This window comes from Pecten maximus, chromosome 13 (assembly GCF_902652985.1).
Source record: "Pecten maximus chromosome 13, xPecMax1.1, whole genome shotgun sequence".
NCBI classification, from domain to species: Eukaryota; Metazoa; Mollusca; class Bivalvia; order Pectinida; family Pectinidae; genus Pecten; species Pecten maximus.
Genome location: NC_047027.1, coordinates 12,804,739 through 12,821,631, shown reverse-complemented (window position 1 = coordinate 12,821,631; position 16,893 = coordinate 12,804,739). Strand labels below are relative to the sequence as shown.

The 16,893-nt window shown below is 37.8% G+C and overlaps 2 protein-coding genes across 2 annotated transcripts; both read right to left on the bottom strand.

The window, feature by feature from the left end:
- Nucleotides 1–2,160: 2,160 nt before the first annotated feature.
- LOC117340447 lies at nt 2,161–5,176 on the bottom strand. Its single transcript, XM_033902207.1, has 2 exons — nt 4,978–5,176; nt 2,161–3,278 (listed from the first exon to the last, which is right to left on the bottom strand). The coding sequence occupies exons 1-2, from the start codon at nt 5,174–5,176 to the stop codon at nt 2,161–2,163; spliced, it is 1,317 nt and encodes a 438-aa protein (XP_033758098.1).
- Nucleotides 5,177–6,214: 1,038 nt separating this feature from the next.
- On the bottom strand, nt 6,215–15,822 carry LOC117340446 (monocarboxylate transporter 12-like). The gene is made up of 5 exons (XM_033902206.1): nt 15,818–15,822; nt 14,691–14,893; nt 11,122–11,265; nt 6,952–7,725; nt 6,215–6,530 (listed from the first exon to the last, which is right to left on the bottom strand). The coding sequence occupies exons 1-5, from the start codon at nt 15,820–15,822 to the stop codon at nt 6,304–6,306; spliced, it is 1,353 nt and encodes a 450-aa protein (XP_033758097.1). The 3' UTR covers nt 6,215–6,303.
- Between the last annotated feature and the right edge of the window lie 1,071 nt (nt 15,823–16,893).

The window sequence follows — 16,893 nt, the reverse complement described above, 5'->3', positions numbered from 1 at the left end:
TAAATATCTGGGATGTTTCACTGTGTTAGTGTGAAAAAAAATGCTATCATTTGATATGGGTGATATAGAAATAAACTACAATTTTGTTAGCTCACATTATCAAGATTCAAGTGGTAATGTTCAGAAAAGGGAGATGACTTTTATAACTTTAAATTACCAGATGAGAGTTACAGACCCTCTGGGCCTCTTCATGGAAAATTTGACTACATTGTATCATTAAAATCAATGAATAGTTATTACTATAATTATCACCAAAATTTGCATTGTATGGCAGGCAGCAGCTTTGGATCATGACTATCTACCACTTCCCTTCACAGAGTACTTAGTAGACAAAGCAACAAAGGTATGTATCAACTACTGTTTTGGCTTGAGAAAATGTATACATCCATTTAACTTAGCATGCACATGGTATGCTTCAAGTTAGTGTCCAGTGATGCTATCAAAACAGTCCTATATTCACTACAATTCAATTAATCAAATGTACTAATTAGCTTTTAATTATACATATAGTTTTAATAGCTGCTGACATTTGGGACAAATTTAATGCTACCAAATCTCTCAAAATCATTTATTATTTCAAAATGAGCGAGATTTCATACAGTAAAGAAAAAAGTATAGACACATGCAGCATCTGGCATCCATCTCATGTACAACTATTATCTTTCAATTTTTTGATATCGAAGAGGTACAGCGTCATACTATTTGGCCAGTAGCATGCTGGGATTATGTTATTAAGTTTATTGTGATCTACTTTCAAGAGCAAATCAGTTAAATTGGTAAAAGATTTCTAACATTGTCATAATGTCGTAACACCTTCTGACAAAGATCATGAGGTACAGGGGAATGATATCATTATTAAAGTCTGTTTTAATGATTATGACCCACTTTGTAGTTCACAGAAATGAGAATTTATATACATAGATATAGTTAAAAACCTATATATACCGGGTATATGTAATTGCTATTGCAGGTTACTGAAGAAGATGCTTTAGATTTGGAGACTAGCACTAAATGTCAAGCCAAATGCAAGAATGGGTCGAAGAGAGAAAGTGGAGAGTGACCGCATCTAGGTTTAGAGATATTACACATGCAACATGTGGAAGGAATATGGAAAACTGTGCGAGAGTCTTCTCTCATCTAGCGTACTTCATACGAAAGCAACGGAACATGGTAAAAACTATAAAAAGAAGGCAGTAATGAAGTTTGAAAACACCATGATGTTAAAGGTGAAAAGGGCAGGACTTTTTGTGGACACACAATACCCATATCTTGGTGCTTCACCAGATGGAATTATAGATGAAGATGGCATCCTGGAAATTAAGTGTCCATATGCAGGTCGCACATCACCTATCTTGCCTGGGAAGATGTTTCCATTCCTTCAATATGATGACAACAAACATATTTGTTTAAACATGCATTATGACCAGTATTATGACCAAATTCAAGGACAGATGCTGCTTTCTAAAAGGAAGTACTGCTATTTTGTTGGTTTTACTTTTGTAGACATGTTTGTTCAGAAGATAGCATTTGATGCAGAGTACTGTAAATTCAGTCTATTACCCAAACTACACCTATTTTATGTGAAACACTTCAGGTCTTACATTGCATCCCATATGTAAAAGAAAACTGACAATTTCCGAAATGTGATGATTATATCAGACACATAGCTCTATATCAAGACTACATATACATGTATATATTTCCTTGATTAAGGTATCTTGATACTTAAAAATATGTACTAGATTACACTTTTAGAAATATTTTACCTCACTTTTTCAAGCAAAAGTATGCATTTACAAATATAATTCCCAAAGCGACATTGCCAAACAATGAGATGTATCTCATCATAATGAACATTATATAATGTATCATGATTGTTGATAAGATCTCCTAGATTCTAAAAATAATATATACTGTCTTAGCTCAAGTAAGTTTCATAAATATCTCCTCATGGTATTTAATGCCAACTGGTTTGCCCTAATCTAGTGTCTATTTAAATCGGATGAGTGGTGTGCTTAGGGGTTTCTGAACATTGCCCTTTTCAATATTTTTTGGAAAATGGACAGTAGTTTATGTCAAGGAAGAAGAAATATGTATCAGCTATAGCTATGCATTTTTGTCTACCAAGGGTGCTCTGAAACTTAGAAGTGAAAAACAAATTTATATAATTCTTGATGCAAGTTTGAGTTTGCTAGCTGGCAGTGGTGTTCCTATAATTTTGTATCTTTTAGCAAGTCCAATAATTCTTTCAATGTGAATTCTTTTAGAAGCTATTCTTCTATCTCTTACCACTTCCTCTGGTTCTAACTGTGTTTTCCCCTTCAACATTGATGGGGTGTTAACATGAACATCATGAGTAGCAAACAAATCCTGAACCATGATTCCCCTATCTGCCATAATACTGTCACCCCTTTCAAAGAAGTTTCTCTGTGGATCTAACAGTTCAGAGTTTTCCATTATCTGGCGATCACTTGCTGAACCCCCATATGATTGACTTACATAGGAAACTGCACCATGAGGTGTACAGCCAATCATTGTTTTGACAGTGTTTCTATGTTTGTAACTGGACCAAGACAAACTCTGGGCCTGTACATGGGAAGGTTTCTGGATAGGAACCTCTGTAGCATCAAGGATAACTCCAGTGCTTTTGAATTTTTTCCTAAAATCTATGGCCATGTGTTCTGTAACAGTATCCCTAGTAGGCCATATAGGTAGCTCTTTTAGTTGAAAGTACAAAAAGTTGATCCAAGTGATAACTACTTTGGAAACAGTTGTCTCACTAACACTACACTTCTCAGAAAGCTCAAAATCATCAGAGCCTTGACGTAGTTTGATCATTGTCAAAAAGAACTGATCTTCTGCTGAGAGGGATGTACATTTGTAATTTAGATATCTAGCAGCAGGATCAAGGCAATTAAAGACAAACATGAAATGATGATAGTTAGCAAAGCCAGTCCAATACTGGACACCTTTTGGATTGTTAGAGTAGTTCCGAATGCGACAATCACCAATTATGTTGCATTGAGCCCCTGTGCTAGTAAATGTTTCTGTGACAGTGTCGTCACCAGGAATTTCAATAATGCCATCAATATTTCCAGGTGGCAGTTCCACCTCCTGCTGTACATCACCCATTAAACTGTCCAAAATGGTGCCGTTACCAGGGGAATTGCTGTTCTCAACCCTCTTTTGTTGTCGCTTTTCCCTTGGACTTGCTACAGATGTAGGCCTAAAAGGGAACACTGAAGGCACAACTTCATCCTTAAGACGGCCACGTTCTCCTGAAATAGTATCAGTGTATGCTATCACACTATTTTCCCGTCAATACGTCCCATATGTCAAATAGAAATACATATACATATATGTAAATAATTTTTCATCGTCCTATAATATGCCAACTCGTGCCTTCGTTTAGAATTAAGTGTTGATATGTACAATTATCTTAGTTAGAGAATGCGCATACTCTTTGCATTTCCCCAACAGAAAATAATTTGCTTTGCATTATTTTCACTTGAATCAGATTTGCTACCACATTTACTTTTGAAAAAGTTGCATACTTTACAAAAGAAATATACATTGTAGTAACACTTTTTTTTCACAATAAGTTTCTGGAATGCGAAGTTGAAATCTGGACTTCTTAATTACCAGTATATACTATTTCTATAAAAGCAGTGACTTATCCACTGTTGCCAGACAAATGGTTACAGTATTTGTTGTGTTGATACATGTATACTTTTCAGCAACATCACAGATTAGTTCTAAATTCTCATCCATCTATTGCAACCACTTCCTAAATTTTATGTTCATTTCAACTCCTGAACATACCTGCTAGACAATTTTTTTCACCTTTTATATACTTGATTCAATAGTAGATTAACCTACCTCTTCTCTCTGATGATGTTGCTGTATCACTGGAAACAAAAGAAGAAAAACCACAAAGCAACACGAACAAATATAACAAATAAATCATAGAACAACAACAGTTTAATGTTAGTTTATCAAAAACTGTATCTTTACTTTACTTCATTGCCACACTGGGTCTTTAATTGAATTTTATATAGGAGGGGATATCATGCATGTCTTTTATGTTGGATAGCTTTTATTTAATTATGTAAGCCCTCATGAACAATCTATATATATAGTAATGTTATACTGGTATACCCATTAGTTGTGTTCAGATTTGTTTATCTGTATTAAAAAAAATCATATATTGTGAAAGTACTACTTATCATGTACATGCCATCATGAACTCTGGACTGTGCCATACATGTATACATAGGTAGTACATTAATAAATCAAGTATTCGTATCATATCTTTTCTCTTTGTATTGTATCCTTTCAAGATTCAGCAAGCCAGGAACTAGATCCAAAATTTGTTTGTGTTTTCCGAGTAAAGAAGTATAGCAATTTCCTGTATTAATTCTTACAGGATATGGTTATTCAATTCTACAATTCGCAAACAGTTTTTTTTATTATATTAAGCTTGAGTTGTTTGTTAACCTTATTATGACTTGACAGTCATAATGTTATCTGAACAGTCATAAGACACATTATTTGTAAATTATAAATAGTTTCTGTCAGTAAAAACATGCTCAAAATTGAGTTATTACTGCGATAACAATATTTATCTGGCTTGGCCTTCTGAAGGATCCACGAATTTAGGACCTTCTTGTCACGACAGTGTAAACGACAGTGTAAACGAACAATGATGCGATATCAGCTGTCTAAATGGGTTCAGTTTTATTTCAATAACATAGATCTTACTATTACATAATCATGATGTTTTACCAAAACTGTACTGCAGTGTTCAGTATAGGATATGAATTGAATATTCGTTCCAAGTCAAGATATCGTATGTACGTGGAGTTGGGACTTCTAAACAACTCAAGCTCAATTTAATTTAGTCCTACCGTATAGAGACTGAACTGTTCGCTGCAGAAATAGAAAATAAGAAAATCGAATGATTGCCGTTTTTCATACCTAATAAGGTTTCCTTGTAATCACTTTGTTGAAAGTGTGCTTTGCACACAACGTCTTCCGTTGACGGTGACCAAAGCCCTTTCGTTCTAAAGTCGGTTCTCTTTATTGCCACCCTCCACTTGCGCAGCAGACTAGAATCACGGGGGAATTTATGTCCCCCGCTTCCAGTACACTCGGGTACACAGCGGTACTTCACCATCTAGACTAGGATTAGGCTCCTATAAGCCTATGCGATAGTAAAAGGGACCGGCGGCTACATCACAGAGACAAGATCGCGCCTCCTTTACAGGAGAGTGATACCCCCTAGTGCAGCAGCGCCGTCTGGGGGACAAAAATGTCGCGGTGGAAACCATTATTTATGTTTGTGCAACCAAAAGTTCGGATATCTCTAAGTTATTGAAAAACACCTGTTGTACCATTGTGGTAATGTAAGTCCACTACGTATTATGCTGTACATGCATTGTTATTGCTGATGTAGCACAAAGGTGTAATTTGCCTGGGGCTTTATGATTATACACACACATATATATACTGTATATCAGTATATGACAAATAGATGTGCTTTGTCCTAAAAGATAACATTTAATGCAATCTAATTAAAATCTAGATGGTTATTCTCACTACATTACATGAACATGTAACGTAGTGAGAATGACCATCTATATTTTAATTAGATTGCATTTAATGTATTTTAATAAAAATAGCAATATGGTGTCCGTTTCCATGGTTACCATTACATCTTTTCATCAACTCGACTCATGAAATCACCAAATATCAAGAGAATGGAGAAAACTATCACCTACTGTGGTTGAATGAAATGGATAAATACTAATATGTAAAATACGTATCGTTAATGTTGAAGGCTAGGTTTGTTTTAGGACCATTTTATCAGAAATCAGAGCCTCGTTTTGAATGTCTGCCTCGCTGTCTGTTTTTGCATGAATTGAAAAAAATACGTCTTTTTGAATTACCAATAACCTAATTTTCAGTGGATAGGCCAAAATTGACCCTTATTGCCCCTGCTCCTTTGGCAGTAATCAGCTTTGAGGTTAGGGAGGAGTAGCATTTTGGAAGTAAAAGATAAAATTTAACGCAGACGGCGCACGACGACGAATGAAGCACCTGGCTATAGGTCATTCTGATCCTTTGTAATAAGACAGGTGTGTGAAGTGTATTCTTAATGCAGTTTTCTGTTAAATCATGTGGACAATTTGATTTATAAAAAAGGTCACAAAGGTTGAGCTGGACTCTTTATTTAATAATTGAATCACACTTGGTTATTTATAACGCTGATGATAGATATTCATGCCTCATGAGCTTTATTCCCTAAATGAACGCAGTGTGATGAATATTGAAATCGGTCGTCCTCGTTTCAGAGGAGATATTTGATATCACAGCCGGAGTGATATTGAGTTCATTATCGCAGTGATGTGTTGTCCTTGTCCTCCGTTTAAGTATACCAGCAAACACAAACAGACAAGATGCCACGCCAAGGCCTATGGAAAATCCGTGGAATGGCTGAGTGTAGGATTCAGTCAGATCTGCGAACAAACCTACAATATAAAATAATAACAAATATATGAAAACATAAAATAACCAATCACTGAACATCTGTATTAAGGGTCATACTGTTGGACACTTGTTTCGCGCATGCGTAGCTTACCTGCTGAAATAAATTGGCATGAAAAAGCTCAATATTCAAACACTGTTATTTATAAAATATGTACGACCTGCCAAATTGCTCCTTTAAGATCTTATACACACTTGTTAGAACAATAAAATGGTTACAATGTAAAATATGATATCAATAACCAAATAAATAACGTCTGTAATATTGCACCAGAAAAGTGATTTATAGGTTTGTAAGAATGCCATTAGATATGCTATTTATCGAACAAACAGTAATTAAAGAGAATATCTTTAAAGAACTATCTGAATATAAGAGTTTAACGCATCCGATCAAGTCGTTTTTACCTGCAATTGGCCCGGCAATACTGTTACTGATACCAAGGAGCGTCATCAAGATTCCTAGTCCAACAGTGTAGTCATGTAGTCCAACGAGTTTCATTGTCGTCATTGTCACTGTGGTGACACTGACACCTAATGCCACCCCAAGAGTGACTAGGAGGACCACATGATGGGTATACGTTTCTGCACTAGGAAGGAAAGAATATACTGTTGTTCCAACGAGCGTGAAAAATGCGGGAATAAAAAGGACGCTGGTGTGAGGTATGTACTTTTTAAGCAGTCCTGGTAACACTCCACCAAACGCAACCCCTACATTTAAACAGATATACAGTATAACTTGAGTCTCCGAGTCAAATCCTTTCGTCATCAAGAAATCGATCATGAACGTCAATGAAGAGTTGATAACCGGAATTGTGCAGCACATTGCTATTACGTGTACGATATAAACCTTATTGGCGACCAGTGATTTAAGCGAAGCAGTAAAATTGTTCTGCTTGGAGTTCTCGTCAAAGTCATTTGCTTTAATATGTGAAATACCAACCGATACTGGCTTGCAAACAGCAAAGAAACACACCATGTTTGCCATAAGTCCTCCTGTTATGAGTAAACAGCCTCTCCAGCCATACTCGTCTATGAGCGTTTTCATCATAAATGGGATTATCACTCCACCACATCCTGATCCAAATGTAAGGAAAGCCAAAGCCGTTAATTTAGATTTCCCTTCAAAGTATTCTCCGATACTTGTTGATGCGGATATAAAAGTCGCAGAGAAGCCAATTCCTGTTTTAAATGAAATTTCATTGATAAGAATAAGAAGCTTTGAAATGTGGAGCATTATTTCAAAATAAATAACCACTTAAATTAATATGAAGATATATATATATACATGAATTATTGTATAAGCCACAGTACAATCACGATAACAAATTCACGCGTTTCGCCTCCGAACCAACAATGATGTAATTTGTTCAGATATGATTAATATGCATGCAAACAAACATCACCGAATACCGTATGATAACGAAACCGTAGTTCAAACTCAAAATATATTAAGAACGAAGTCAATATATAAACAAATAAATATTGATTTTTTGATTTTCCTGAAAAGTATCAATCCGAGTAAAGTCACAATTGAAATTGAGGCAAACGCAACATGGAAACATAAATGACGAAGCAAAACACTAATTCATTCTTGCCCTAACCGGCCTTGATCGTGATTCAGGTGGACATTTGATGATGACACGCAATTCATCAATGCCACATCGAAGAGTGTCGTAAGGCTCCAGTCAAAACGTGTCCTCCTTTGTGATTAGCGATTTTATCAATATTGTATAAATTGTGGTTCCTAGAAAAGGTTAGGTAAAACAGAGGTTAAACCCTACTAGACAAAAAACACCCAACATAATACAGGTTTAGTTGGTTTGCACTTTTACGTCCTATCAGTCCCTGCAGGTAGGGCGTAAGAATCGTACCTGCTGCCCCCATTGAAAATTTGGGATCTTATCTTTTCTCTTCTTTCTTAACAACTTTCTTCTTCCTAACGTCTCCCTTGACACTGCCTCACTTTTGGCCTTTAGTTGAGCGTTCGCCCTCGTGAGGAAGGCTTTGGGTTCTGTCCCTGGTCGAGAAATACCAGAGTCTTTAAAAATGGTAGTTACTGCTCCTGCTTAGCGCTCAACATACAAGGAGTTGGACGACTGGTTGGCCCGTTGTCAGTATAATGTGACCGGGTGGGGTGTCCTGCTTGGTGTCTTCGGCAGTATTCTGCAGTGAGGTAGCACTATAAATCGGCAAAAGTTCCGGCCTATCACAAGGAGACTTAACACGAACATACCGCAGCCTCCAAAACCACACATATCCACTCACCACACGCATGCATGTCGCACGCACGGGAGGCCGTCCTTAAATGACCTTAGCTTTTAATATGACGTTAAACAAAGTAAACCAAACCAAACGTCCTATCAACAATTTTGGTCATTTCCTGTGTGCGAAATACATGCGTGTGCCGAATACTTGTTTTATATTCGTGTTTGCCTACTTGTGGTATCTGGGTACTTGCGCTTACTCAATAGCGCTATCTCACTGATGCATAGGCTACTGCTAAGGACACCGTGTTTGGAAGCACACAAGGGCTACTGGTCTTACGTCCATTTCTAATTATATTCGCAGTGCACGTGACAGAATGGAAATTATTAACAATAAGTGTAAAATATATTAAGTGAGAATAGTACGAAAGCATTCACGGGAAAAACGGATTATAAGTTTTATACTTGTGTCTAATCCTATTTGTGTTTTGACAAATAAAATATGTTTAAATCAAATCATCAACGGAGACTTTCCAGACTAGGGAAAGGGGATATCCCGTGGAGGGAGTAAAGAGTTCTTTGAAAAAGCGAGTACAGAGACCTCATAGAAACAAGATATCCCAGAGGGATCTTGGCGCCCACCATTGAATGATCTTTATAGGTTCCATGTCAGATTGATCTTTTCTCTACGTTTCCCTTCCTCTAAGTCTTACTAATCTGTGTAAATTCAGAAACAGCCCTCTAGTACTTTTCAAACAAGGGGAACCTATATATAAAATTTAAGATTTAAGCGATACTGGCTGTATGTCGACCATGTTGTTTTCGGATTGGTCCCAAAATGCAACACCAGGGACCAAGGGGAACCTACATATGAAATTTGAGAAAGATCCCTTCAGTACCTTCTGTAAAATAGCGATAACAAACTTCAATTGTCAAAATACAAGATGGCTGCCTGCCGGCCAGGTTATTTTCTGACTGGTCTCAAAATCCAATATGCATAACTAGGCACAGAGGGCAACCTACAAATGAAATTTCAGAAAGATCCTTTCAGCAATTTCTGATAAATAGCGATAACAAACTTCAATTGTCAAAATCAAAGATGGCTGCCTGTCGGCCATGTTGTTTTCCTATTGGTCCCAAGATGCAATATACAGAACTACAGACCAAGGGGAACTTACAAAAAAGTTTGAGAAATATCCCTTCAGTACTTTCTGAAAAATAGCGATAACAAACTTCAACTGTCAAAATCCAAGATGGCTGCCTGTCGGCCATGTTGTTTTCCGATTGGTCTCAAAATGCAATATGCATAACTAGGCACCGAGGGAAACCTACATATGAAAGTGTAGTCCTATCTCGGCTCCGTACCGGGCACACATATCCTACTCATTCGTTCCTTTTGAAACGAGAGCATCCACCGGTGTGTTATGCATGTGAAGCTCAATTCACAGTGGAGCATTTTTTAATAGAATTATCCGATTTCAAGCACATTCGTGATAAATACTTTCGAGTCCCGGATATGAAAACCCTTTTCAGTTCCGTGGATTCGAAAACAATATTTAGCTACTTGAAAGAAATCGATCTATTTTATAGACTTTGATGTCTTTTACGTTACTGTCTTTGACGTTCTATTTATATAACAAAGTTCACATAATCTATTCGTACATATACATATTTTACCATTTTTAACAAACTTTTTTATCATAATGATTTAAATGTACAATACGGATGCTTTTAAAAATGACAAATTTTATCTGATTTTAATTTTAAAAATAAAACATGTTAGTATATTGTTTGGCCCTAAATGACCCTAGTTGTCGATGGGCCGTAAAACATAAACAAACACATATGAAATCGGAGAAAGATCCCTTCAGCACTTTCTTAGAAATAGTGATAACAAGTTTCAATTGTCAAAATCTAAGATGGCTGCCTGTCGGCCATGTTGTTTTCCGATTAGTCTCAAAATGCCATATGCATAACTAGGCACCGAGGGGAACCTACATATGAAATTTGAGAAAGGTCCCTTCAGCACTTTCTGAGAAATAGCGTTAACAAAAATTGTTTACGGACGGAGGGACGGACGGACCACGGACGCAGGGCGATTTGAATAGCCCACCATCACCATGGGCTAAAAATGAGATAACTGAAATAGAATTAACTTTGGAGAAAACCCTTATGAAGAAGGCTTTATGAGAGCTAATGGTGAAAGAAGCCTACAGGTTCCTACGTTACTACGCGGGTAGATAACAAAGCTGTTGAGAACAAAGTGTTTGCTGTATCAGCAGGGCTAGTTGAAATTAAGAGGAATAAATCCATATTTCTCGAATAATATATTTTTACGAACATATTAATCATTTAGATCTACGTTACTTACCTGAAACTACACCGAGCGTTACAATCAGATCAGGGATGCCTTTAGCAAAGAAAGAAAAGACCAGACCAAGTGTGACCAACAGACTTCCAGTTATCCCGGTAATTCTTGCTCCGTACCTGGACACAGACTTCCCCCACGGTGTTCCTGTGTAAACATGATATGGACGTTTAACATCATGACTTTGGTTTGGTTTGGTTTATTTTGTTTAACGTCTTATTAAAAGCTAAGGTCATTTAAGGACGGCCTCCCGTGCGTGCGACATGCATGCGTGTGGCGAGTGCCGCGAGTGCGTATATGTGTTTTGGGAGGCTGCGGTATGTTCGTGTTAAATCCCCTTGTGATAGGCCGGAACTTTTGCCGATTTATATTGCTACCCGACTGAAGCATACTGCCGAAGACACCCAGCAGCACACCCCAGCAGAGCGCTAAGCAGGAGCAGCAAGTACCATTTTTAAAGACTCTGGTATGTCTCGGCTCAACTAAAGGCCAAAAGTGAGGCATTGTCAAGGGAGACATTAGGAAGAAGAAAGTTGTTCAGAAAGAAGGGAAAAGATAAGATCCCAAATTTAGTCGCCTCTTACGATCATGCAATGGGGACACCAGGTACAATTCTTACGCCCTACCTGCAGGGGCCAAAGGGGTGGGGCCCAATAGAGGAATAGAGGTAAATCCTTAAAATCGCTACTAGTCTTACGTTATGAATGGATTTGATCCCAATTTAGTCGGAAACATCCTTGGGGAAGGGGAGCAGATTTTGCATAAATGGTGACTCTGACCCCCGAGGGGCCAAAGGAGTGGGGCCCAATAGGGGAAATTATGAAAGTTATGAATGGATTTGAACCCAATTTGGTCAGAAACATCCTTGGGGAAAGTGAAACAGATTTTGCATTTAATGATGACTTTGGCCAAAGTTCTGGGGCCCCATAGGGGAAATAAATGTAATTCCTTTAAAATGCTACTAGTCATAGAGTTATGAATGCATGTTGCAAACTTAGAGAGTCTGGACTTTGTTATTTTTTTTAAAGCAGTTGGGATCCCCATACTTTAAGCATATAAAGCATTGTTTGAGGTTGACAAATAAAACGAATTGAACATGAGCACTATTTTGACATTTGGTCAAATCACAACCAGGTGAGCGATACAGGCCCCGTGGGCCTCTTGTTTAATGGATTAGGAACACGAGATAAAATATTATGGATTTTTAGTAAAAACATGCTCTTTTTACTTAAGTAAATTTTTCTGAAGGTCAAAATGCAACTTCCTATTGCAGAACATTCGTGCTAATGTGCTTTAAAACATCCCAAAACAGTAAACAATAAAGTGCCAAAAAAGGTAATTAGGACTTTTGTGCAAAGGTTTGGTTTGGTTTATTTTGTTTAACGTCCTATTAACATCTAAGGTCATTTAAGGACGGCCTCCCATGCGTGCGACATGTATGCGTGTTGTGAGTGTGTATGTGTGTTTTGGGAGGCTGCGGTATGTTCGTGTTAAGTCTCCTTGTGATAGGCCGGAACTTTTGCCGATTTATAGTGCTATCTCACTGAAGCATACTGCCAAAGACATCCAGCAGCACATCCCACCCGGTCACATTATACTGACAACGGGCCTAACCAGTCGTCCCACTCCAAATATGCTGAGCGCAAAGCAGGAGCAGCAACTACCAATTTTAAAGACTCTGGTATGTCTCGGCTAGGGGACAGAACCCAAAACCTTCCTCACAGCAATGATTTACAATGTTGCTATGTAATTATAAAAAAAGAAATGAGCATAGAGGAACATTTGTTTTGCATAGAAAGTGACCGAAATACAATGTTTATACTTATTATTTTAGTACACAGGGAATATTTCACATATAAACCCACAATACTGACATTGCCACTTTCAAAATAGCCGCAACGTTTGGTTTACTTTGTTTAACGTCCTATTAACATCTAAGGTCATTTAAGGACGGCCTCCCGTACGTGCGACATGTATGAGTGTGGTGAGTGCGTATGTGAACTTTGGAAGGCTGCGGTATGTTCGTATTAAGTCTCCTTGTGATAGGCCGGAACTTTTGCCGATTTAAAGTGCTATCTCACTGAAGCATACTGCCGAAGACACCCAGCAGCACACCCCACCCGGTCACATTATACTGACAACGGGCCAACCAGTCGTCCCACTCCAAATATGCTGAGCGATAAGCAGGAGTAGCAACTACCATTTTTAAAGACTCTGGTATGTCTCGGCTAGGGGACAGAACCCAAAACCTTCCTCACAGCGGCGAACGCTCAACTAAAGGCAAAAAGTGAGGCATTGTCAAGGGAGACATTAGGAAGAAGAAAGTTATCAAGAAAGAAGAGAAAAGAGAAGATCCCAAATTTAGTCGCCTCTTACGATCATGCAATGGGGGCAGCAGGTACAATTCTTACGCCCTACCAGCCGCAACGTTCCCCGATATTAAATGTTCATGCACCTGCTGATTCAATTTTCTAACAAGAATGCTACATGATAGATTTACGTTGATTCACACATACATCATGGCTCGCCGTCCAGTAGTAAGACATTGGAAATAAGAATTCATAATCGGATTATAATAATAATAAACTTTTATAATTGCGGATATAAAACCTGTTGAGCAAAGCTAATCATCTACAGCGTCCTCTGTTAGTAAAAGTCATGGTAGAGACATGGTAGCATCACAGCAAACACATAAAGATGAACTAAGTATCACTGTTACTGTTAAGACATAATTGTTAATCTTACTAAAACAGCAATTAATATCACAGTTATTTCATGATTTAAATGGACGTTCAAAATAAACATCATTGATTAATGGTGTCAGAGCTGTAATGCTGTATCAAACCATTGTACTTCACACAATTCCTGTGCCATGAGTGAATCTGACATCCTACGATGTCCTAAGAGTGCCGATATATCCAGATATCGTTAAGTTACAATTATCATTGAAGTGCTGACTGATGTAGCCAGATGGCAGTGATATTTGGTAAGTCCACATGATTTTATCCGCAGTCGCATTTAGACAAATTGTGACTTGGCCCTTCTTGATAAGAATTTTTACACGCAGAGTTAAGGTGTTCTGAACGTTAAGGCGCGCCTATATTTTGTCAGCCCCACCCTATCCTTTGCGTTTCGTATTGATGTTCTAATATTTATGGGTACTCAAATTGAGAGAGACTGTTACTATGCTAACAGGTGCCTCGATAACATCAATGAAAAGGTTGGAAGTTGTATAAAAAAAACAGCCATTGAATCGTCGATGATATGACGCCACTGCCAATCTGGGTTTAGTGATGGATCTGTCAAGGTTAGTTTGTAAGTTGAGTGTACCCAGGTTTCAGAGAAGATGGCATCTTTCTTGTCCTACCAAGTGATTCCAAAATCTGGTAAAACCTCCCTCAACCCTCGATCAACAACGACATCGACATCGGTATAAAACATTAAACACGACCAAACGATACTATCAATAGTCTAAGGATATTTATAATTTTATCAATTGATGAAATAGCATCATGGGATATGTTCGCTCTAGTAAGGACAAATGTGTTTGGTCATCGTTGTAGTAAACATACCTGCTACAAAAAGCAGTCCTGCCGTGATTGATTGAACCAAAGCCGTCTCTGCTTTACTCCTCCCAAATGTACGGAGGAGTTCAGGAAAGAGGACGGACAAATGGAAGGCAAAACCATGGCACAGAAAGATAACGAAAAACCCCGATGTCAGCACAATCCATCTTCGATATGACACATTCTTTGCTTTGGCTTCTTCCTCAGAACTAGAATTACACAAGTCAATAAGGCAGATTATAGAAATGAGATGTCCTAAGACTTTTGTGGAATAAGATACATAATGTTATAACTAAGTACGAAATGTAGTTTGGTTTGGTTTGGTTTATTCTCTTGAACGGGAGGCCGTCCTTAAATGACCTTAGCTGTTAATAGGACGTTAAACAAAATAAACCAAACCAAACTAAACAAGTGTCTGAAGTTTGATCCAAATCACTTAAGGAATGAAACTGCTAGAGCAATGACAAATTCACATGATTGCAATCTAATTAAAATCTAGATGGTCATTCTCACTACGGTTTATGTAACGTAGCGAGAATGACCATCTCGATTTTAATTAGATTGACATGATTGTACATTAATGAATAGACCGAGAGGGGACCTTAGAGCCTCCACAAAGGGGTCTGATAATGACTTCATCTGGGAATGACGATAGTTTTCATGTCAAGCGAGATAACTCTCGGTTCAGGGATGATGATGCTAGGATGCGGGTAGAATCTTCCATTCTCATTCTTATTTCGTCCTTTGCAGGTAAATTCAGAGTTTAAATTGGGTAAATAAGTCTTCTTTATGTAGATTATAAGTTATTAGCTAATATTTTTACTTTACGTCGATCGGTATTGTGTGGGAATATCTTTTTATGCCGATGTTTTAGTCAAAATATATGGATATGATGTTTTATTATGCATTTCTAGACGTCTATATTTTGGTACTACATTTAGATTGTTTGTTTGAATTTTACTGTTATATTGAATGCAGGTCACTTCCCATACTGAGTCACTTAGTCTTACGAGTTATCTCCCCTTGCACTCGTTCCGTCAAAATGGTAATGTAAAGAAGTTCACGGAAATATCATATTTTGATATCATTCATTAAAATAATGTAACTATTTATTGGAATTAAGAATGCTTTACCTCATTTTATGGACTTATAGGAGAAATAAGATAATGAACAGTGCTCATTTTCCTATCGTCCTTTGCAGAACTTCCGGAATAAGACAAATGCCCGAATTTGCTCATTAACCATAACAACGTATTATAAAAAAAAAAAGCCAATTATACCACTTTCTAAAAATGACGAGGTACTCATGCCAAATCACCTGTGATATATTAACCCAAATATTTCACATAGAAACTACATGTATATGGTATAACAATCCGGTCGAAACATTACCGAAATGTTGAGCAAATTTTCTTTTAAGGTCATCTGACCCGAAGGGTCAGGATGACCTATAGTCATCATGTTTCGTCCGTCGTCGTGCGCCGTCCGCCGTGCCTGAAACTTTTCACATTTCAAACTTCTTCTCAAGTTCCACCAGTGGGATTGAGCTGAAACTTGCCTGAAATGATGCTGGTATGGTCCTGACCAAGTGTTGTTATTTTTTGGGTCAGTCTGAAATCCAAGATGGCCACCACAGCCGCCATTTTGAAAACACATTTGAAACTTGTTCTCAAGTTCCACTGGTCAGATTGAGCTGACACTTGCTTGAAATGATGCTGGGATGGTTCCGAGGAAGTGTTGTTATTTTTCAGGTCGGTCAGAAATCCAAGATGGCCGCCATGGCAACCATCTTGAAAAACACATTTAAAACTTCTTCCACTCATGCCATTGAGCTGGAAATTGGTCAGGATGTTAAGGAAAGAGAGCCAATAAAGTGTTGTTATATTTCGGCTTCTTAAAAACTTTGACATGGCAGCCACGGCGGCCATTTTGTAACATGATTGCGCAATCATGGTTCTTCCTTAACAACACATATTTCAAACTTCTCAAATTCCATCAGTGGGATTCAGCTGTAACTTACCAGCAATGATCCCGAGATGGTCTTGACCAAGTGTTGTTATTTTTCAGGTCGGTCAGAAATCCAAGATGGCCGCCATGGCAGCCATCTTGAAAAATACATTTTAAACTTCTTCTTCAGTTACACTGGTGCCATTGAGCTGGACATTGGTGAGGTTGTTAAGGAAGGAGAGGCAACAAAGTGTTGTTATTT